Below are 24,078 nucleotides of genomic sequence, written 5' to 3' on the forward strand. Positions count from 1 at the left end.
GTGAAAGGAACCTTCACATCTAGATAGCTTGCTATCTTAATGTCCAGTGGGGATTTCGCTTAGCTTTCTTAATCAACTCACACCATATTCAATAATCTTAAAAAAGAACAAGATAATCCTTCATCACACATTGCTTACTTATTTGGTCGAGTTTGGCTAGGTGTGGTACAAAACTCTTGTATCAACTCCTGCAATGTGTTGCGGATGAAATGGCTCCAAGTTCCCAAGGCAAGGGCAAAGTTCAACAGACTAGTAGCCAATTCGGTGCAAAGTTCCCTGAAATGAAACTCCCAGAGGAAATGGAGCCGCTAAAGACACGATAGAAGAGTCTCTTCTCATTGGGAAAGAGTATCCTCGCAGCTATGTCTACATGCATGGAAATTGCTATGATAACACTCCCATTCTCCTTCTTAAGAGCCTCTATAGAACCCATTGATTGATTCCAAACACAAACATGGCAATGAAGAAGCTCTTGTGGGTTGTTCTGTCCCTTTCTTTGGTTCTTAGAGTGGCCAACAACTTTGATTTTCATGAGAAGGATTTGGCTTCTGAGGAAAGCTTGTGGGACTTGTACAAGAGATGGAGGAGTCACCACACGGTTTCGCAAAGCCTCGGTGAGAAGCACAAACGGTTTAACGTGTTCAAAGCGAATGTGATGCATTTCCATAACACTAACAAGATGGATAAGCCTTACAAGATGAAACTGAACAAGTTCGCTGACATGACCAACCATGAATTCAGGAGTACCTATGCAGGCTCAAAGGTTCATCACCACAAAATGTACCGAGGCACGCCACATGGTAAAGGCACCTTCATGTACAAGAATGTTGGTAGTGTTCCTGCTTCGGTGGATTGGAGGAAGAAAGGTGTTGTCACTGATGTGAAAGATCAGGGCAAATGTGGTAAGCTTAATGATCACTACTCACTAATCATACAGCTCAATATTACAAGGAGTGTTTACCGGTGATTGTAGCACGGATCTAAACCATGGTGTAGGGGTTGTGGAGTATGGAACAACGATTGATGAGACTAATTACTGGATAGTGAGAAACTCTTGGGGAGCAGAATGGGGAGAACATGGTTACATCAAAATGCAAAGGAACATATCTAAAAAGGAGAGACTTTGTGGCATAGCCATGATGCCTTCATACCTAATCAAAAATTCCTCTGATAATCCAACAGGATCTTTCTCATCTCCCAAAGATGAACTTTGAAAAAGCCTCTCACAAAATCAAACTCTCATATGCCTTAGTTGTTGCTTTTTAACTTTTATCTAAGATTGTATGCCAATGTATCCATCAATATATTATACATCAAACAGAAATAAATGTTTTAATTTGATTTGAGTTCCTAGCAGTTTCTCATGTACACCCTCTCTTATTGCCAAGAGTTGAATGCAAAGATATAGCTTTGAAATATTCCTTGGTACCGTAAATGTTTTCTGAGGGGGGACCACCAGCACCACCCTCTTGAGGTGAAAGTACTTGAGAAGCACTGTGCCTTGTTCCTCTTGAAGGCCAAACCATATTAATTACTGGGTGTGAAGTAGCCATAACTGTTTGGGTTGAATCCACTTGAGTAACACTATGATTGGTTCCTTGTGGTTGTGAATGCGAACCAATTTCAATCACTACATTATCTTAGTGTTGAAGTGCGTAATACCTACTTCTTGTTTGATGATCCAAATTGGAACGAAGAAGGATGAGGGAATAACTAAAAGCTCCTCCAACAATGACTAACCATAGTTTTTTTTTCATGAGTTGTACAATCAGAAGTCCACAAAAAAGTACAGAAGATCAACCTCAAATCCTAAATGACTCAGCCTAGACAAGCCTAAAGATATGAGAGCAAATGCAACACTCGAAACAAGACTATATACATCTGGTTTCTCTTTCACATATTTATCAAGGAAAAAGGAGTACTGATGACCAGCAAAGTTGAAAACACTGTGAGCTTCCAAACAGTGAGAATTGGAGTACTCCCATGTCTTTGCAAACAAGGTGGAAATGGAGATTAAGAAACTGAAAAGAATGTAAAGAAAGATCTTCCACCAACTCCAATTTCCAATTAAATGATTGAAAACGGAGTTGAAAGGAATAACAGACAAGTCCAACAATAGAGGAAGAAAAACACATAAATCTCCATACCTTTGGCTGATGTAGCCAACTTTGAATTTTGATAAGCATGAGCACTGTGTTCTTTCTTAAGCACGATTTGCTTTCAGGAACAAAGATGTCGACCACCATTGGAGATGCAAAGCTAGTGAACGAGCAACGGAGACACACTTTAGATTTCAGAAAATGTGGCACCTATAATTGAATCTCTGTACAAAAATAAGCATCAAGGATTTCAAAGTCAGAATTTAACCACAAAACGAAAAAAATTGAAAACCTAAAGAAAAGAAAGGGAACACCATTACCGTTTAGAAGTAAGGTGAAATTCGAACGAAATCGCGAGCAAATCGTTCAGAAGTAAGGAAGCAACTGCAAAGATTGAGATTGAGAGTGAGATTGAGGAAAACGTAACGAGGTGAAGTTTGAGGAAAGTGGATTTCGAACGTACGAACAAAGTGAATCAGGTGAGTTTTTCGAACGTTGGTATAGTGTGTCTGTGCCCCTTTTTTCGAACGTACGAAGTGATAAAAAGGTTTTTAAAAAAATATATAAAAAGGATATGGAAAAAAATGTGGAGGGAATTTTTCCTGGGGTTTATCATAAAACCTCTAGTATTTGTCAAAGGTTTAGAAAACCTTCACTATGTGTAAAATCGGAGGTTTTATAACCTCCGTTAATAAATCTACATTAAAATTAATCTTTTTTGTAGTGTGAGTGCTAGCCTTGCTTGTGTGCTTTGGGAGTGTGATAAAAAACACTTGGGTGCTTGAGAAGACCACACTTGGTCTCAGGTTTGGAATTGTTTGTTAGCTAACCTCTTCTTTGTCTCGGTTTTTGGTGAGTTTTGGTGTAGGAACATGAATATGGATCTAATGTTGGAGGTAGAGGAAGAGGAGGAGTCGGCCTCACCTTATTCCTCTCCCATGGTGACTCCTATGGCCTAAGAAAGTGAACAAATGACCCTTGCCAACATCTTACGTGAGATGGAAGTGAGTAAGAGAGAAACTTTTGACCAATTGAGGGTGGATAGGAGGCAAAGTGAGATCTTCCTACAAGAGCACATCCAAAGACTTGAGCTTAAGGAAGATGAGAGGAGAAGGAGGAGGTCCTCTTCCGAGGACTCTAGCCATGGTGGAAGAAGAAGAAGGCACGACTATGATGGTGGTGGAAGGTGCAATCCAATCCCACAAAGACAACCTCCACCAATCAAGATTTCAAAGTTCAAGGGAGAGAATGATCCAAACCTCTACATAGAGTGGGAGCAAAAAGTGGACCAAATCTTCAATATTCATTTAGTTAGTGATCAAGAACAAGTAGATTTAGTAGTTTTAGAATTTGAAGATTATGCCATGACATGGTGACATCAATTGTGTATGGACAATATTAACCAAGAGCCACCCGCGGCATCTTGGATGGACATTAAAACTTTGATGCACGCTAGATTTGTTCTTTCCTACTATAGGAGTGAGACTCTTTTGAAGCTCCAAAGGCTTCAACAAGGGTTTATGTGTGTGAATGAATATTTTAAAATGATGGAGTCCATGCTTCTCAAAGTAGGACTCCAATTTGAAAGTGGAGAAGAAAAGATAGCTAGATTTGTGAGTGGTCTTAGAAGAGAAGTTTAAGATGTAGTTGAGTTGTATGAGTATTCCACTCTTGACCAAATTTTACACTTGGCCTTAAAAGTTGAAAGTCAATTGAAAAAGAAACAAGAGGCCAAGAGGAATACTTCATACAATGAATACTACTCTAGAACTTGGAAAGGAAAGGAAAGAAAGGATGAGAAACCACCTTCCAAAGACCACCCACCTAGGACTAATTTGTCTAGAACCTCCCATGAAAGTGCAAACTATTCTCAAAGTTCAAGAACTAGTTCCATCAAATGTTTTAAGTGTTTAGGCTATGGTCACATTGCTTCAAATTGCCCAACAAAGAGGAACATGATCTTGAACCCTAAAGGAGAGGTTGAAAGTGAACATTCTTCTCCCCCCTCCCCTAAAAGTTCTTCCTCCCACACTTCTTCCCAATCTTCAAGTGAGGATGAAATCAAACCTAATGAAGGAGGTTTGTTGGTGGTTAGGCGCATGCTAGGCCAAGTGCCTAAAGAATTTGAAAACCAAACAGAAAATATTTTTCACTCAAGGTGCCAAATCAACAACAAAACTTGCTCCCTCATAATTGATAGTGGAAGTTGTGTTAATATGGCTAGCACAAGGGTTGTGGACAAGCTTGGCTTGAAAACCATCCCTCATGCCAAGCCCTATAAGCTTTCTTGGCTTAGTGAGGAAGGTGAGATTAAAGTGGACAAACAAGTCCTTATTAACTTCTCCATTGGAAACTACAAAGATGAGGTATTATGTGACTTAGTGCCCATGGAAGCAACCCACATTTTATTAGGAAGGCCATGGCAATTTGATAGGAAAGCTTTTCATGATGGCCATGCCAACAAATTTACCTTTAGCTTCCAAGGCAAAAAGATCACATTACTACCTCTTTCACCAAGAGAAGTCAATGAGGACCAATTGCAAATGATAAAGAAAAGAAAAGAATAGAAGGCGCAAAAGAAGGCGCAAGGGCATGGCAATGAGTCCAAGAAGAGCATGATCACCCTCAAAGGGGTGAAGAAGGTAATGCTTGCCCAAAAATCCATCTTCCTAGCTTATCCTAGTGAATCTTCCCCCTCCTTCCAAAACCCTCACTCTAGATGTCCCTTAGACTTGTCATTAGTCTTAGATGAGTTCAAAGATGTTTTTAAAGAACCTCCAAAGGGTCTCCCACCCCTAAGAGGTATAGAACACCAAATTTATTTCATACAAGACTTATTTTTGCCTAATAGGCCAGCCTATAGGACTAGTCCCGAGGAGGCTAAGGAAATTCAAAGACAAGTGAATGAGTTGTTAGAAAAGGGGTGGGTGCAACATAGCATGAGTCCTTGTGCAATGCCCGTGATTCTTGTCCCCAAAAAGGATGGAACATGGAGAATGTGCATAGATTGTAGGGCTATCAACAACATAACCATCAAGTATAGGCATCCTATTCCTAGATTAGATGATTTGATTGATGAGTTACATGGTGCAACCATATTTTCTAAAATAGACTTGAAGAGTGGGTACAATCAAATTAGAATCAAAGAAGGTGATGAATGGAAAACCTCTTTCAAGAATAATTTTGGATTATATGAGTGGTTAGTCATGCCTTTTGGCTTGACCAATGCACCTAGTGCATTCATGAGACTCATGCACCATGTTCTTAGAGAGTTCTTAGGGAAGTTTATTGTGGTGTACTTTGATGACATTCTCATTTATAGTATGTCTCAAGATGACCACTTGCATCATTTAAGGAGTGTGTTAGAGACCTTAAGGAAGGCATTCTTGTATGCTAACATGGAGAAATGTGTGTTTGGGATGGATCATGTGATCTTCCTAGGTTTCAAAATAAATCAACATGGGGTCCATGTGGACTAAGAAAAAGTGATGGCCCTAAAGGATTGGCCTCCCCCAAAGAATGTAAGTGAGCTTAGGTCTTTCCATGGGTTGGCTAGTTTTTATAGGAGGTTTGTGCCAAACTTTAGCACCATAGCCGCCCCTCTCAATGAATTGGTGAAGAAAGGTGTGGTCTATAAGTGGGGCAAAGATCAAGAAAAGGCTTTTGAAACTTTAAAACAAAAATTGATCAATGCACCACTCTTAGCCCTCCCTAACTTCTCCAAAACTTTTGAAATTAAGAGTGATGCATCCAATATAGGCATTGGGGTCATGCTTCTCCAAGAAGGGCACCCCATAGCCTATTTTAGTGAGAAACTCAAGGAGAGTCACATCAACTACTCCACCTATGACAAAGAGCTTTATGCTCTTGTGAGAACTTTGCAAACTTGGCAACACTATCTTCTTTCAAAGGAGTTTGTGATACATAGTGACCATGAGTCACTCAAATTTTTGAAAAGCCAAGGCAAGTTAAACAAGAGACATGCTAGGTGGGTAGAGTTCTTAGAGCAATTCCCATATGTGATTAAACATAAGCAAGGAAAGGCTAACATTGTGGCAGATGCACTTTCAAGAAGGCATTCCCTCCTTTCAATTCTTGAAACTAAATTTCTTAGTTTTGATCATATTAAGGAATTGTATCCAAGGGATGTTGATTTCTCCTCCATTCTTAGTGAGTGCCACCAAGGGGCTTACAAAGACTTTTACCTTCTCAATTAATATCTTTTCAAAGGTAAGAGACTTTGCATTCCCCAAGGTTCCTTAAGAGCCTCACTCATTAAAGAGGCACATGAGGGAGGATTAATGGGGCATTTTGGGCCAACAACACTTTGGAAGTCTTGAAAGAACACTTCTATTGGCCTCACAGGAGGAAGCATGTAGATAGGCAATGCAAAAGTTGCATAGCATGCATGAAAGCCAAGTCTAAAGTCCAACCCCATGGTCTTTACACTCCCTTGCCTATCCCTTCCAAGCCTTGGGTTGACATATCTATAGATTTTGTCTTAGGCCTCCCAAGGACCAAAAAAGGTAGGGATTCCAATTTTGTAGTGGTGGATAGGTTCTCTAAGATGGCCCATTTCATTCCTTGCCATAAGATTGATGATGCAACTTATATTGCAAATCTTTTTTTCAAGGAAGTGGTAAGACTACATGGCCTACCTAGGTCCATTGTAAGTGATAGGGACTCCAAGTTCCTAAGCCATTTTTGGAGAACCTTGTGGGGTAAACTTGGCACCAAGCTTCTTTTCTCCACCACTTGCCATCCCCAAAGTGATGGTCAAACAGAGGTTGTTAATAGAACCCTAGGGCAAATGCTAAGATGTATGATAGTGCAAAACATTAGAGAGTGAGAGGAACTTCTTCCCCACATAGAGTTTTCCTACAATAGGGTTGTGCATTCCACTATTTCTCATTCCCCTTTTGAGGTTGTGTATGGGTTCAATCCCCTAACTCCCTTGGACCTCATTCCCCTTCCCACTCATAAGGCATGGACTTGCCAAGATGGTGAGGCCAAAGCCAAGTACATCCAAGACTTGCATTCATAAGTCAAGGAAACCATTGAGAGGAGAGTTAAGAAACAACAAGAGGATGGTAATAAGGGAAGAAAGGAAGTCATCTTCCAAGAGGGAGATTAGGTTTGGCTTCACTTGAGAAAAGATAGATTCCCTACTCAAAGGAAATCTCAGCTCCTCCCTAGAGGGGATGGCCCCTTTCAAGTCATTCGGAGAATTAACAACAATGCTTATGAGTTAGACTTACCCCCAAGCTACAACATAAGTAACTCATTCAATGTTTGTGACCTTTCTCCTTTTGATGTAGGGTTTAAGAATTCGTGGTTGAATTCTCTCCAAGAAGGGGAGGATGATGAAGGCGTGACCACCTCCTTAGAAGCTTCCTCAAGAAGGATCACTAAAAGCATAAAGCTGGTTTGTTTTGCATCTTTATCTTTGTTTTGCATTACTTTAGTTTGAATTCCCTAAGTTGGTTTCTAGTTGACTTATTTTGATTGACTTGTTGACTTTGATCCAAAGTTGACCTTTGACCAAGATTAGATTAACTTAAACCAACATGCTAATCCTTGTTTGTCTTGTTTTGTAGGTAATTAAGAGAAAGTAGAGCATGACTAGGTGGCACTTGGTGATTGGAGCACTTGGATGAAGTGGAAGAGAGAGGAAAGCAAAAAGCATAAAGCAAAAGCAAAAGTAGACATGTACCTTGTCTCCTTTTGCCTTTATGGTTTATGCCTTAGAAGGTCACTTGGTCTCCTTCCTCTTTTGGCCTAGAATCCTTATGGAAATGCCTCCACCAATCATCTCCCTTCACTTGGCCAAGACTGACTCTCACATTAGGTTTAGGGTTTGCTAGTTAATCCTTTTTCATGTTTTTATATTTGCTAAAGGACCCCTATGAACTCCTATTTAAAGGGTGCTCCTTGTCTTGTAAAAGGGTTGATCATTTTGTTATAAACTTTGTGCATTCAACCACCAATTTTCGTGAGCTCTCCTTCCTAGAAGTGAACTCACCTTTGCCTTATCTTGCTTGCAAGTGGCGGCTCCATCACTCATCTCTAGGGTTTGGTTGGCTTAGATCCCCCCTATGAGTGGCGTGCTTCTTCCATTCTTCATCTTCTATGCTTTCCATTTTTATTGTTTCTTCTTTCATTTTGCTCTTTAAGTGTTGTTATTGCCATGTGTGTTTAAGCTTGAATCCAACTCTCTTCTTCCTTTCATGAGCTTGAGAAATGAACCTTCACATCTAGATAGCATGCTATCTTAATGTCCGGTGGGAATTTTCAAAAATCTTTCTTAAACAACTTCACCATATTCATAACTCGAAAAGGAAACAAGATAATCCTTCATCAGAAATGCAAACAATATGTTGAAATATAAAATGACAAATGTAAATTTTTCATTTTCTGATTGGTGCCTATGTCCCATTCTGTGTTTAAGGTCCATAGCTTAGAAACTCTTTATCCTTTTTACTTTAATGAGCTAAGGGCAATAATAGATTACATGTATATGGTTTTCTAACTTACTGGTATTAGACCCGTGCATACATATGTGTCGTTTTTTTATCTTTTTCATAAGTTTAGATTTTAGTTATTTTTATATTATATATATATATATATATATATAATATGATAGATTGATTGTATGGTTAAGAAAAAATAATATAGCAAGTAGTATTAAATGAAAACATAAAGCTAATATTAAGGTAAAAGATGTAATTACTTAAGAATATTTAAAATGTATCACTTTGCAATTGATTTGAATCCATATCTAACTAGTTAAATGAAGAATTAGATCACTAAGAATAGTAATTACATAAAAAAAAGTATATTTCTCGTTTTTCTATCAAAAATAAACTTCTAGCTTTATAATCAACTACAACAAGATATAACAAGTTCATTTTCTTTTTCAAGTTTTAGCATTATCATCAACTTCATACTCTTGCTACAGGTGATTGTAGATCACGATAATGAAGTTCCCTTGTGTACAAGAACACAAACATCAGTTAAAAGCACGGGAGAAACCTTGTGGTTTTTTAGTCTTTTAGCCCTAAAATAATAGTACAAAAAAAACATTGTTATTGCTCTCACCTATGGACCATCAATTATAGAATAGAAAACTACAATACCACTAACAAAAATAGATGTTTCGACGCATAGCCACACAAACAACTGAGTAGTTGTAACATAATCGACAAATGTAAAGAACTAAAATGTAACATCCAAAGATAGCATTAAAAAATGCATATCAAGGTTATTAGAAAATATCACATTATAAATCTGCAAGTATCCTAAATGATATTCAAGGATCCAATTTCAAATTCATAATACTTCTTAATTGATAGATAAAATGCTTGTTAGGGTGATAACTTTTCTCTAATATTCAACAGACTCAAGCTAGCTTTGGTAACTATTTACCATCATGTTTATCGTCAAAATACAAAGAATGCAAGCTTTCCAATGCCATGTACAACATCAAAAACCACAAAAGCAATCCACTTACTCACCTTGAGTGAATATACTTATCAACTTCTTCCTTCTTCTCAGGACCATAGATAAAACCATTTTTCTTCAGATAAAGAAGCAGTTTCATCTTGCATTTTCACATCTCCATATTGCTTTCTTTTAGAAAACTTCCTAGAGCCTAAATCACAATGGTATCATCATTTCAAATGGATTTTGAGAGTTACCTTGCAAAAGAACAATGCTTTCAAATGTCGCATAATTGAATGCTATTGGTATTATGTGAAAACATTAGACATCATAACATAATGATTAATTCACAAATATCATATCATACCTTTAGGAACTGCACCTTTTAACTTTAGCACCTCATCATGAGCTTGAACCACTTCACTTTTTAGCTTTGCAAGTATAGCATTATGCTTCTCCATTTGAAGTGGAGTCACCTTTAAAAACATTTCCAACCACTTTAAAACAAGATTACAAATACAACAGGGAAAAGAAAAAGATTGATAAAGCGGTGAAACAATTCAACAAAGAAAGATAATTTTCTCATATACGTGACACACTTACTTAGTGCATGCCCAACGCTTCATCCCAAAGAAAATTCAGCAAAGTGAGCTTCCAAGAAAAATCTGTGTGATATCCATTTGCACCTTCTTCAAGCCAATCCAAAGGAAAATCCTTCATTATATGATCAGATTCAACTATTAAATCTTTCAGAGTTTTCAACCATCAATTACTTCCCTTGCTAGTCAAGGATGGTGACCTAAGCTGGCAGTATAATGTTTCAGTTTCCTTTTTAAACTAATCCTCTGTGCAAGCAATGCTGATAGTATTGGCTTTTTACGCTGCACACTAGAACGCATGATTCTGGTGCTATTTATAGAGTTTTCATATTTTCATTTGACTGTAGATTGCGATGTATCGTAAGTTTTTATAGTCATTTCATTTTTCTTGTTCAAATATGTTCCTGCGAAATAATTTTATTAGAACATGTGATTGATGTTTGTGAATCAATTGTGTGCATGTATAGTTCTGTAGTTTATTTGGTCATTTTATAGGGCAGAGGAATGTAAATATCTGTTGCGTTGGAGTTCAATAAACATACATATGCTTTCCAAGTTCAGACAATTTCAAGAAGAGTGAAACTTGCTTTGTTAGTTTTGAAATATTACCTATTTAATACAGGATTGTTAGTTTGGTCATTTATTCCTTTTGTTAGTTGGATTTTATTGATGCTGGATCAATGGATCAATGCTTACAGAACTTGGCATAAATGTATATCATGATTCCATTTATGGGGTCTAAAATATGTGTATCAATCAGTGATCTCAAAATTATTACTTATTTAAGCACAATTTCTTGCTGAAAATTCATGAAGTGAAGTTGGTTGCCTAAATTCTTTCTCTCTTTTTTTCTTAGAGGTGCTAACAATACATTTTTCACCGTTGATCATACTTTTAAAAAATTATGAGTGAAATTCTTTAAAATAGAAATACAAATTGCAAAAATTTGTAATTCAGTAAATTTGTGAAATAAACAAGTTGTGTTTCAAGTATGTAATTTGTTGAATTGCATCAAATTAGATTGAAGATCATAGAATAGATAATGTTCATCAGTGTATATAATATAGAGAGAGTCAAATCCATCAGGCTTGCTCTAACACTACTAGACCCTTACATTGTTTTATTGGAGACACGACCAAACAATGTTATATCCCCATTTAATGAGAGAGAAAAAGAGGTAAGCACAATCAAATATGTTAATAACAATTTTATCATTTCAATTGATAATTGTACGGATCTCTTTGTACCTACAATGGAATAGGATGACAGAGAGAGGCTGATCAATATATTTTAATCAACCTTTGTTGTTCTACAAGATTTCCATATTTCGTATTGCAGTGCCATTCCTTTGTTTGCATCCAGCTGATTAGGAACTTAATTGATTCCCACACATCTTATACATTCCCACCATCTTGGTTTACCTTGAATATTTTTTTAGAGGATCTCTTGATCTTTCATTAAGTTGATAAGAATCTTTATCTGGTTCTTCAGTCTTTATGATGTTGTGACTAGTAACATGTATGATTTAAGTAATTAGTTTTTGCCAAAAATTATTGCAATTCACGGCGCTTGTGTGTTTATTTCTTGGATTTCATTGCTTCATGGCATTTAAACTTGGACCACAAATATGATTTTCTGAGTGATATATTTTTTGGACCAGAAAGCTGAAACAATTATCTAATTCAATTATGTCTTTTACAACAATTATCTTAACAGTAGTTGAAACAATTATCATGGAAAATTAACGAGAAAACCAGAGTCATGGACAAGAGTTGGATGAGTCAACCAAGATCTTCTAGCAGGTACTTAGATGGTTTAAACAAATTTCTCAACTTTGCATTTAGTAATGCAGCATAAGGTGATAAAATTTTATGTTCATGCAAGAATTGAAATAATTCTTGTTGGAGTAACCAAGTAGAAGTGTATGAACACTTAATTTGTGATGGATTTGATAAAAGATATGATAAATGGATTTTTCATGGGGAAGGTGGATCTTCAAAAGTGGATAAAGGAAAGGCTAATATGCATGATAATTTAGATGAACTTCTAAAGGATACTTTCATGATGCCTAAGTGTGATTTTGATGACATCATGGATGAAGATGAAGAGTTTGATGTAGAAATGGTGAGGATTTACAATTTAGTACGTGATGCTTGTCAAGAAGCATACCCGGGTTGTAAAAAATTCTCAAAACTATCAATCATTGTTTGTTTACTCCATATTAAGAAGCTTTATGGGTGGAGCGATGTATCATTTAGTGCGCTACTACTATTGCTTAAAGAATTGCTTCCTAAAAACTCTTCTTTGCTGGTAACATTCCAAGATTGCAAATACTTAATCAAAGAGTTAGGTTGTAGTTATGAAAAAATCCATGCTTGTCCTAATGACTATATCCTATTTTGGAAAGAGCATGAGAATGAAGATACATGCCCCAAGTGCGACGCTTCTAGATATAAAGAGATAGTGTGTCTAAATCTTAAGAAGAAAGTTTCTTGCAAGGTAGTTTCTGCTCCGGTTCCAGCCAAAGTGTTGAGGTATTTTCCTCTTAAATCGGGGATCAAGAAGTTATATATGTCATAAAAAACTGCTGATTCAATGAAATGGCATGAGAAGGGTCGTCCTAATGATGGAAAATTAAGGCATCCTACAGATTCACTTGCTTGGAAAACTTTTGATTCACTACATCCTGATTTTGCATTGGATCCACGAAATGTGAGGCTTGGGTTAGCAAGTGATGGATTTAATCCATATAAGACAATGAGTAGCAAATATATTATTTGGCCGGTTGTTCTAATTTCATACAACCTACCTCCATGAGCCTGCATGAAGCAATCTTATTTGATGTTATCTTTACTTATTCCAAGTCCTTCTTCCCCTAAAAGTAGCATATATGTCTATTTAAAACCTCTAGTTGATGAGCTAAAGGAGTTATGGGAGAAAGGATTTGAAACCTATGATGCCTCTAGTAAGCAATATTTTAATGTTCGAGTTGCATTACTTAGGACTGTAAGTGATTTCCCTGCCTATGCTATGCTATCAGGTTGGCGTACTAGTGGAAAGTTGGCATGCCCTGTGTGTAACTATGATACATGGTCCAAGTACTTGTCGAAAAGTAAAAAGATTGCTACATGGGTCGTCGTAGTTTTTTGGACTCCAATCATAAATGGCGGAAAAATAAGAAGTGTTTTGATGGCTATGAAGAATTTAAAGTTGCTCCGATTCCATTATTAGGTTCTACTATATTGGAAAAAATTGGCGAAAGAGAGAAAATTTATTTGGAAACCCTCAAAAGAGGAAAAGAAATAATGTTGATCTATGGAAAAAAAAGTATATTATTTGAGTTGCCATATTGGGATACTAATTTGCACCGTCACAATCTCGATGTAATGCACATCGAAAAGAACATTTGTGAAAATGTAATTGGAACACTATTGAATGTAGATGGAAAATCAAAGGATCATATCAAAGCTTGCCTTAACTTGGTAAAGATGGGTATAAGGTAGGACATTCACCCAATAGAAATAGAACCAAATAAATATTTGTTACCACCTGCACGATTTACTCTTTCATAAAAAGAAAAGGATATCTTTTGTGGCATTTTGAAATGAGTGAAGCTTCCAGAAAATTATGGGTCTAATATTTCTAATTGTGTTCAACTTGAGCAGCAAAAACTTCTTGGGCTTAAAAGTCATGATTTTCGTATTCTGATGCAAGACTTACTTAAAATAGCAGTACGAAGAGTTTTACCAAAAGAAGTTGGAAGAGTTTTAATTAAGTTAAGCTCATTCTTCAATATTTTATGCTCCAAAGTTATCAATATTGAATTATTTGAATGTTTGGATGTTGAAATTACATTGATTCTTTACGAATGGAAAAGAATTTTCCCTCCATCTTTTTTTGTTATAATGGTTTATCTATCAATACATTTAGCATACGAAGCTAGAATTGCAGGACCGTGCATTACCGTTGGATGTATCCAATTGAGAAGTAATTTGATTTATATTTTTGTCCTTTAGTAGGTTTCTTCTTAATTTGTACTTAAGTTTTATACTTTTATGCTTATAAGTTTCTTCTTAAGTTAAAGAACTATGTGCGTAATAGACGTTATCCAGTGGGTTCTATTGCAGTAGGGTATATAGCAGATGAATGTTTGACATTTTGTTCAAGGTACTTAGATAACGATATCCAAACAAAATTCAATAAACCAGCAAGGAGTTTAGATGGTCCTATAGGAGATGGAGTCATGACAAGTTTGGATCCTCTTACATGGGTGCAAGCTCATCGATATGTGTTATTCAATTCTGAAGCTATCAAACCATTTCTCAAGTAAGAAGATATGCATACTCAAGAATACATATTATTACTACACTTTATTATAGTTTACTTAACATATATAGCATATTCAATTTTTTTTCTGTAGGCAACATGAAGAATTTGTTTTCAGTCACAATCGTCAAGGTTCAACAAGAAAATGGAATAAGGCTAAAGATCAATGTCTTACTTTTCATGAATGGTTTGAAGATCGAGTAAGGAATTTATATGTTAGTGAAGATGTTAAATGGTTGTCTAAAGGGCCAAATACAGTTGCGAGAAGATTTTCTGCATATGCAATAAATGGCTACAAGTTTGTCATTGAAAGTCATGAAAGAAAAACACAAAATTCAGGGGTTATGGTTGTTTCATCTACAGTCAAGTTTAGAAGCAAGAAAGATGAAAATCCGTTGGTAGAAAATGTTACCTACTATAGAGTTTTGAAAGATATAATTGAATTGGATTACTATGGACATTTCAAGTTTGTGTTGTTCAAATGTCATTGGTTTCAAATTAAACAAGATGGTTTTGGATTGGTACTCATAAATTTTCCAAGGTTGATATATGAAAATGATCCTTTTGTATTTGCATCTCAAGTAATGCAAGTGTACTATACAAAAAACCCAAATGATCATTGGCATGTTGTTACTAACACCACCCCTAAAGATTTGTTTGATATATATGGTGATCTAGAGAATGAAGATGTGGAAAAGCACTTAGATGATCAATTAAGAAGTTCAATGTTTGTTCAATTTACGGTTAATGAAGATGAAAATATTTGGTTTAGGGATGATGTACCTAGAACAACCATTGATGCAAGTTTAACAGATGATGAAGAAACAAGAGAAGAACCTAGATAAGAGTCACTTGATGATTGAGTTCACTATTTAAATTGCTTATGTTTTTAATTTTTTACAGTGGTACAATAAGGGCAAGAGGTAAAGTTTCATGGGCTACCAGCTCAATGGAAGATAACCTTAATTATCAAGAAGTTCAAACATACACCAAGAAGCATAAGGCTTCATGGCCAAGTGGATCAATGACTGAAATTCTTAATGAGCTAGAGGAGACAACATCAAGTCCTTGCCTAACACCCTTGGCACCCTATTTGATTAACGATGATAGTAAGTGTAAAGTACTTGATAATATATATTCTTTAGAAAAAAATACAAAAACAATATTATTCTTTTGTCATTTATAAAAACAGGTCTTGTTATCAAGAAGAAAAGGGGTTCAACAAAGTGTCTTAAGACTCATGGTTTGAGTCATGAAGATCGCATCAAGTTAGACTAAATATTCTTGGCCAACCTATTGGTCAATATAGGGCTGCCTTGAGCTCTTATTTGGGAACATTGGCTAGGAATGCACACATTGCTCCTTTGACATACACAACTTGGAGAGAGTTGAAAATAATTGGGAGGATATGTGGCAAACAGTCAAGGTATGATTTTTTTCTCATCATTGATATATGCTTTCTATTTATTTCTGAATTGATTTTGGACCAAGATTGAACGTTAATGTCAATATATTAGTGTTAAGAGTTATACAAATTTGTCACTGTTTTTGGATCAGTTTCAAGATAAGATAACATTATTTATTTTTTATGATAAAGACAAAGCAACTCATACTTGCTTTATTTGTTTCAAGATTCAAATACGAGTAATTCTTTTATTTTATAAAGTTTGACACATCTTGTTTTGTATGTATTATGTATATTTTGATTCTTGCTAAAGTTTCCCCTCACCTCTGTAGTATGTTCTTCTTCAAGATTATGGTAACTTCATTCCTCTCTCTGTATATCAAACAAGATAAGGTGCCTTCTTATATTATCTTTACATTTAGGCCCTTTTGTGTAGAAACTGTATGAGTTAGGTTCCTTACATTACAAATGTATTTTAGTTCTATTTTGATACTCTGCAGATGAGTGATTAAACGTGTCTTCGATCTAATGAAGTAAAACTGCTACAAAATATAATTTGTGTATAGAAGCTTCACAAATTTTCTGATGGTTGTTAAATTACTACAAATCATCACTCTAGCTATAAATGTGTGGTTTTACTTAATGGGAGTTAAATGCTTATAACAGCAAAAATTAAAGTGGAATTTGGGACTATGACAGTTTATAAGTAATACATACATAAAAATTGTGAAAGGTCAAGTAAATCTTTGAAAAGTCATTTAATTTATAATCAAACTCATTAGAAGTTATGATAATGCCACATCATTCTTTACAACATTTTTTTTCTTTCGTAACTGTATATTGAAAATATTTTTAAAATATTTAAATCTTCAATCGGTGATATTTATGATATTATCTTTTTATAAATTGACAACATATAATATTTGGATATCACCATAGTGACATCTTTATATTTAGATATTGCAGTAGGGACAATAGCTGAAGTCATTTCTTATTGGGTAAGATTTGTGTTATACATCAAATGAGGTCCTTGCATTTTGTCGGAAGCCAATTCTTTACAGGGGCCACTTAGATTTAAATCTGCCTTTGTATTGAAATTTCATGATTTTTGAATTACATGTGACAATCGAAGTGCCAACAAGTTTTCAAAATCTTTATTAATTGTTTGGTGCATGACAATGTATTTCATTAATTTCCTTCAAAAATGAATGTTTCTCTACCAGTGATGAGTATGTTTCTCATAAGATACTTTGTTTACTTGTTTTTTAGTATGAGTATCGTCTGCTTAATGAATGTGAAATGGCATCTACCTTTAAATTTAAGAAAACCTTACTACAAGCAATGTCTGGAATACTTCTTCATTTTGGTTAACGATGGGACAATGGTGTAACCATGTTGAAATGTTGAAATGTTAATTAGACGAAATCAATTCTTGTGACTTTGTGGGATAGTCGAAACAAGGTTTGGACTTTGGACTTCGAACTTTTTGAATGTTGTTTATTTCCATTTGGAATGACTTTATGGTTTTATTTTGAACACATAAGTTATTTCTGAATTGATATTAATGTTAATTCAAATATGTTTTGGTGTAGTCAAAGTTTGATATAGAAGAACGTGGTAAAAAATGGGTCTTGCAAAGTATTGGTTCAAGTTGGAGGACTCATAAATGTCACTTGAAAAAGAAGTTCTTCAAGCCAAACATGAAGGAAGAGTACAATTTAAAGAATCGACCATCCATTATTCCAGTTGAACAATGAAATCTAACATGGCTAAGGTAATAGTAATTTATAGTTTATTTTTAGCTATGTTATTTCCTCCTTATGTGATAGAGGTGCTATTTTGTTCTGTTTGTTGGTATTGGATGTTAATTTTCATATTAATTAGAGGTTGAATTGTACATATTTGATCTTTTTTCCTACCTTTTGGTTGGGTTACTTTCTTACTTTGTGATTAAATTTTTCCTTTGCTAATGTAGTGTTTTTATTTTAAAGGAACATAGTGAGAAGAATAAAATTAGCAGAGCAAAGTATACATTTGTCCATACCACTGGATCAAAAACTTTTGCAGAAATTCGTGAAGAAGAGGTAAGAAAACTAGTTAAGGACAATTTTTCTTGTGCTTTTGTAGGAAAATTGGTTGAACTAATCTTACATATTTTAATTTTAATAGAGGATGAAGAATGTTGATGCTAAAGAGCCCTCCCGTGTAGAAATGTTCCTTTTGACACACAAGTCAAAGAATGGAAATAAGACAAAGGATGGAACAAGTAGAATTTTTGTATGAACATCTCTATCATTTATACTTAATTTTGTTTGACACTTATAATTCTTTCAAATTAAGTAGATGTGCTTTGATTTTCAGTCAGAGCTTGAGGAGGCCATTACTTTAAACCCTGAAGCAGAGGAAAGCACAACTCAGGATGATTTATTTTCCCAAGTCTTGGGTAAAGAGAGACTTGGCTTTGTACACACATATCGAAAAGGGGTTGCACCTACAGATTTATGGGGAACTAAGTCTACAATTGAAATCCAAAAAATAATAGATGAAGTAAAAAGGAATGCTAGAGTAGAGATACAAGAGGAGATGCAAGTAAAATTACAAGAACAAGTGGAAGCCATCAAAACTGAAATGTTTATTGCTTTTAAAACATTTTTGGCTCAGCTGCAGACATGCTTTCCAACAATAGCAATTCCAAAATTTTCTAGCATGTGGAATCCAAATATAAATGAAAGAGATATGAAGGTATGGTTTTATTCAACATCATTTTAGGTCATTGTTTGTTCGCTTATTGTAAATATATGCATCCTTGTAAATTTGTTTCATTTTTTTTCTCTTCAAATTTAGGACAAAATTAACTCTCATAGGAAGAAAAAGCGGAAGGAGGAAAAAGCTCAAAGGAAACATGTTGAAAGGTAAATTCATCACATCTAACATCAATTAGTTGTGTTTTTAGTTTGTTAATGAATTTTTAAAATTGATGTTAATTATCATTTTATAAATTTTATAGTAAATCGAAAGAATCTAAAGCAAAGAAGGCCAAAGTTTTAAAAGATTTAAATATGCCCGAGCATCCTCCCACTATGTCTCCTAATATGGTAATTTTTTATTTGTTTCTTTACATATGGTAGTAATACTTGTTTTTGCATGTTTTCCCCTTCCCTTATTATTCATTTATTCATTTCTTAGTTAATCATTTTCCTTTGCATGTATTTTTCATACTTCAAGACATGATTCATATATATTTAATCATTTTCCCTTCTTGTATTGTTCAGTTTTTAGTGTATTTTCCTGTTGAGATTGAGATTGAATATATTGTTTGATGTGTGTATTGAATATATTACTTTATGTGTGTTAGGGGTTAAGTCAAGAATATTTAAACAGACAAATTTTTGTGTTGATTTTAGTTTGTGTTAATTCACAGGGTAATCCTTTAAAAGGTATTCACAAACTAGTGAATCCAAGCCTTGAAGAAAGTTATCCAATTGAATCAGTTCTGAAGGTTAAAGTATTGTTTTTCTTTCAATAATAATTAATACAATACATTCAATTTGATTTTCAAGATGGTATAAGCCTATTTATTCTTAATTATGTTCTTTTTACAGAATTGAATGAGTTGAAAGCAAAGACACCACAAAAAGGAAATTTTAGTGGTGCTAAGCTCAAGAAAAGTGGGAAAAAATAAGGACTTTGTCATGATTATATACATTGCTTGTATTTGCAATTGGTTGAGAACATATTTTCTTATTGTTGCAGACTTTTTTTCATATTGTCACAGACTTTATTGGTAATGCCTAGCAAGTCATGATGCTAGTGCAATTAGGTACTTGTTTGTAGCATTTTATGGAGCATTTTATGGAACAATTTATACATAGTCAATATTTGATTTGAGTGGATACAATATTCAGAAACTGTGGTTGTATTCAAATGAAAGAATTAGAATATTTTTGTGCTTGCATTTCTCCTTTGGACTATTATCTCCTTTGGACTATTATGAAGCCTTTTCTCTCGCACAATTCACGTCAGGGGCTAGAATGCATAGTATCAATTGTTAGAAAATGATTACTCAAATAATATTAATAATAATATAAATATGAAATAATATAATAATAATTATTAAATCAATAATAATACTAAGACAATATATAAAACAATGAATTTTAATCAGAGATCAACAATTATAATAACAATAATAAATAAAAGATAAAAGGTAAGGAGTAGAAATATCCTAGGTTGAGGCACGCATAGCGCTATCCTTAGAGAGAAAACGCCCCTACTGCACAGGGCTAAACAAATATATCAATATACAATCATATGTGTTTCTTATCATATGCGTTTCTCTCCCAAGATACAACAACCCATCAGATCAATCGAGTGCAGCGAAGGATCTCTGAACCTTATGAACACCACTGTCTTAAAGACAATATAGAGAAGAAATGAAAAACATTTCAGAGAAAAACTCTAGAGTTTGTTGTCTTTGTTGTCTCTGTTATTGGTGTTGTTCTATTCTTCCCCATGCACCTGGTGGTATTTATAGGTAGCAAAAGGAGACAAAGGAGTAAATAGTAATAAGAATATAGCCGTTAGCCATAAAAAACATTAACCCATAAATTAAAGGTCTATAAAAACATGAGTAACAGTAGAATTTTTATTTTAGTTATTTTATTTTTTAAATTATATTAAAATATTTCTAACAAACCCCCACATAATTTAAAAAAAAAACAAAAAATATATTATCTTTTAAAACAAAATATTGTAGTTCAGTGTAAGGAACCTTCCGGGTCTGACCCTTACACCTAGTGCTTATAAATTTCCACCCGAGAAAATGCAGAGACTTGATTGTCTTGAACTACATCCCTTGTGGTCGAGTTTTAGTAAATAACACATACAATATCGGTGTTCATTATAGGTTCTAATCAGTGGGTGCACGTTACGGGCTTGTGCATGTATCTTGTTTCATGAGTGTCACTTAGAGACTTGCCCATGTCTCACAGTGGCGGCCCCACCATCACACTAACTAGGTAAACCCTCAAAGGGTGGTTTGTGACTCACACCCCTACAATAATTGTCATTGGGTTTATTAAGAGGTATTTTATAAAATAATTCACATACCTCAAGCATTAGGTTTATTAAGAGGTATTTTATAAAATAATTCACATACCTCAACCATTAGGTTTATTAAGAGGTATTTTATAAAATAAGCATAATAATGCACATACCTCAACCTTATTATTGTCACAATTTATAGTACACCTCGTCATAGGAATGAGACATAAAATTTAATCAAATTATTTGGTGTACTTTAGTCAACAACAACTTCGTTGTTACCCATTGAACTCCATTCCATGGGATCGCCATTCATGTGGAGATGGGTGTCCATTGTTGCAACTAATTTATGGGCTATAGTCTCATTCCCCTCGACGACTTAAATACTTGTTGTTGATGCATCAACCTTTTGATAAGCAGATCTGGAACATTTCTTTCTAACTTGACAAAGTCAAGAGAGATAATATCATGAGTAATTAAGTTTCTAATATATTTGTCTCTCATTCTCATATGTCAATTTTTCAATTTCATTGACATTTTTACTAAAAACTTTAAATATAAAAATATGATTGTCATGATGCATTGGAAAAAGAAATAATTTATGCTTGCATAATAGATCATGATAGAACAACAACTTTTTAACATATTTCCATTATAGGACACCTTCATCCAAGGTTATAACATAACCATAACCAATAGTTGATATTGTGCCACCAAAATCAATATCCAATTTACATTATCCTTTAATCATCTCAAGAAATTGGACATATTGCCATAATATAAGTAACACAAATAATATTACACTAGATGGTAAATCAATGAAGTATATATTCATTCACTTTATAATATATATAACCAAGATTTTTTTTTCTCATTAAAAGGTATATTAACCTTTACAAGACACCCCTACACTTTGAAATATTTTAAATGTGGTTCTCCTTTCTTTCATAACTCATAAAAAGTTTTATCACAATCTTTTGTGTTCAAAAAAATGGTAAGCAAGATATAAAATTTGACTAATATAATGTTAGGCAAGCTAGAACTTGTAGAATAACATTTACCATATCAAACAAACATTTTTTTTCTTTCGCTGCACCATTACATTAACACCATATGAAAATGTTGCTTAATGAATTATACCATGAATTTTACATAAAAAAAACTCATTTGTAAAGACATGTATCATCACTTCTCTATTTAATTAATTTTGAACCTCAAAATTTTATAATTTGAATGGTCTCTAACCAAACTTCTCAACAATTATAATAATAGCATGTGATATATCAATACTTTCAACATATGTGATAACCAAAGAATAACTGCTAAATATTTTATTACAAGATAAATGTACTTAACTCAAACAAATCATCACAAATATATCATTTACCAACCAAAACACATGTCTAGAGATAATAATCTTATTGCACCTGGGAACCACTTCATAACCTTGTTGAGCAGAAGAAAGATTCTAAATTCAGAAACATGAAAAACTCTTTAAAGAAATCTAGAAGACAAGTTTAATTTTTACTTGACTATCCCTTCAATTTTTTATATGAAGATTTCTTCTTTTATCAGCATTTACATGATCTTAAACATGATATATGTACCACACCTAATCGAACTCAATCAAATAAGTAAAAAAAAACATCAAAGCAGCCAAGTATTCAGCCTAGGCCGAGTAGATCTAACTTATACCGGACCTGATCAATTTAACCATATAAATGATAGACCTCACGAACATGCCAGAGACAACCCAGGTACACGACCTGGGCCGCCATGATCTGGAATTTAAATGAATTAAGGCCAAAGTAACAAAATGGCCAACACGGATAGTACACGGCCAAGGACGACATCCGACAAGCCAAGAAATAAACGAATCAGACCGCCCTCGAAGACTTAGTAAAATGGAGGTCCCCGCGTTCGATGGACCTTGGGGGCTTGGGTTTAGGCCCAGGCCCACTCATAACCCAGGCTAGGGCCCAAACCAAGGCCCAGCCCATTGGACAAACGAACATCATTAATACTCTATAAATACGCATGGACCCCACGAATTAAAGGTACGCATTCATTAATCCATGATTTGACTTTCTGGGAGCTTTGACTTACTTGAGCTTCGGAGACCCTTCTGCAGATAACCACTCCCGGGTTCAAGCTGACATATATCAACCGGGAAGAGACCAACTGAAGAGATAGCGGACTACGTGGTAAGGTGATACTTGTGCCTAACTCATCTTATTTGTTCTATGCAGGAACAATTGGCGCCCACCGTGGGACACGAGACGAACACCTGTAGTATCCATTTTTCTCTGAAGATGGTTTCCACCCGTAACAAAGCTAGAGTGAACAAGCAAGTGGATGCTGGTCCCTCTAGACCTCCTGGCATCACCCTTGATCTGGCCGCTATCCTAGACGGCCAAGCAAAGATGCAACAAGAACTCGTGGATTTGAAGAAATGCAGCGCTGATGAAATGGAGGCATTGAGGCAAGAGAACTCTCGCCTAAGGCGAAGGATCGAGGCTGACCCCAACCTGAAGGGAAAAGCCAAGAAAACTTCTGAAGCTGTGAAGTCTCCGGCCTTCCAACCCACAGAGGAAGAAAGTGAATACAACCCCACCCCTCACACCTTCACCACCACCCAACAAACACTCGTTACCTCTACCCATCCCCATCACTTCCCATCTGGTCAACCGGGGCTTACCGCACCCCCAACCCCTACCGCTACCCTCCCTACCACCCAGATCCCTTACAACATACCCACCACCCTACACACCACACATATTCCACCATACAACCCACAATATCTTCCAACAACCCACATCCCCCCTCACAACCTAACCTCCACCTTCCCCGCTATGATCAACCATCCCATCCCACCCCACCTGCTCCCCCCCACCAACCCAAGCGTCGTCACCCCTTCACTGACTTTATCGCCAACACCCCACTTCCAGCCCAGTGGGAACCTTTCACCCTGGATCGCTATACTGGCGAAACTGACCCTGACGAACACCTTAAGGTCTACATCACCAATGTCGCCCTATACATATCCCAAGATGCAGTCTTTTGCAAAGCTTTCCCCACCACCCTTAAGGGCCCCGCCCTAGAATGGTTCACAACCCTTCTGCCTTACTCCATCGACAGTTTCGACGTTCTCTCCCACATGTTCTCC

General features: G+C 35.4%; 1 protein-coding gene across 1 annotated transcript; it reads left to right on the forward strand.

The window, feature by feature from the left end:
• Positions 1-454: 454 nt before the first annotated feature.
• LOC114180597 (vignain-like) lies at positions 455-1,214 on the forward strand. The gene is made up of 2 exons (XM_028066908.1): positions 455-902; positions 997-1,214. The coding sequence occupies exons 1-2, from the start codon at positions 455-457 to the stop codon at positions 1,212-1,214; spliced, it is 666 nt and encodes a 221-aa protein (XP_027922709.1).
• The last annotated feature ends 22,864 nt before the right edge of the window (positions 1,215-24,078 follow it).

The sequence above is a fragment of the Vigna unguiculata genome, chromosome 4 (genome assembly GCF_004118075.2).
Source record: "Vigna unguiculata cultivar IT97K-499-35 chromosome 4, ASM411807v1, whole genome shotgun sequence".
Taxonomy (NCBI): domain Eukaryota; kingdom Viridiplantae; phylum Streptophyta; class Magnoliopsida; order Fabales; family Fabaceae; genus Vigna; species Vigna unguiculata.

Coding starts and splice junctions, on each gene's coding strand:
- LOC114180597 (XM_028066908.1), top strand. CDS start 455: ATGGCAATGAAGAAGCTCTTGTGGGTTGTTCTGTCCCTTTCTTTGGTT. Junction 903..996: donor GAAAGATCAGGGCAAATGTG/GTAAGCTTAATG, acceptor ACCATGGTGTAG/GGGTTGTGGAGTATGGAACA.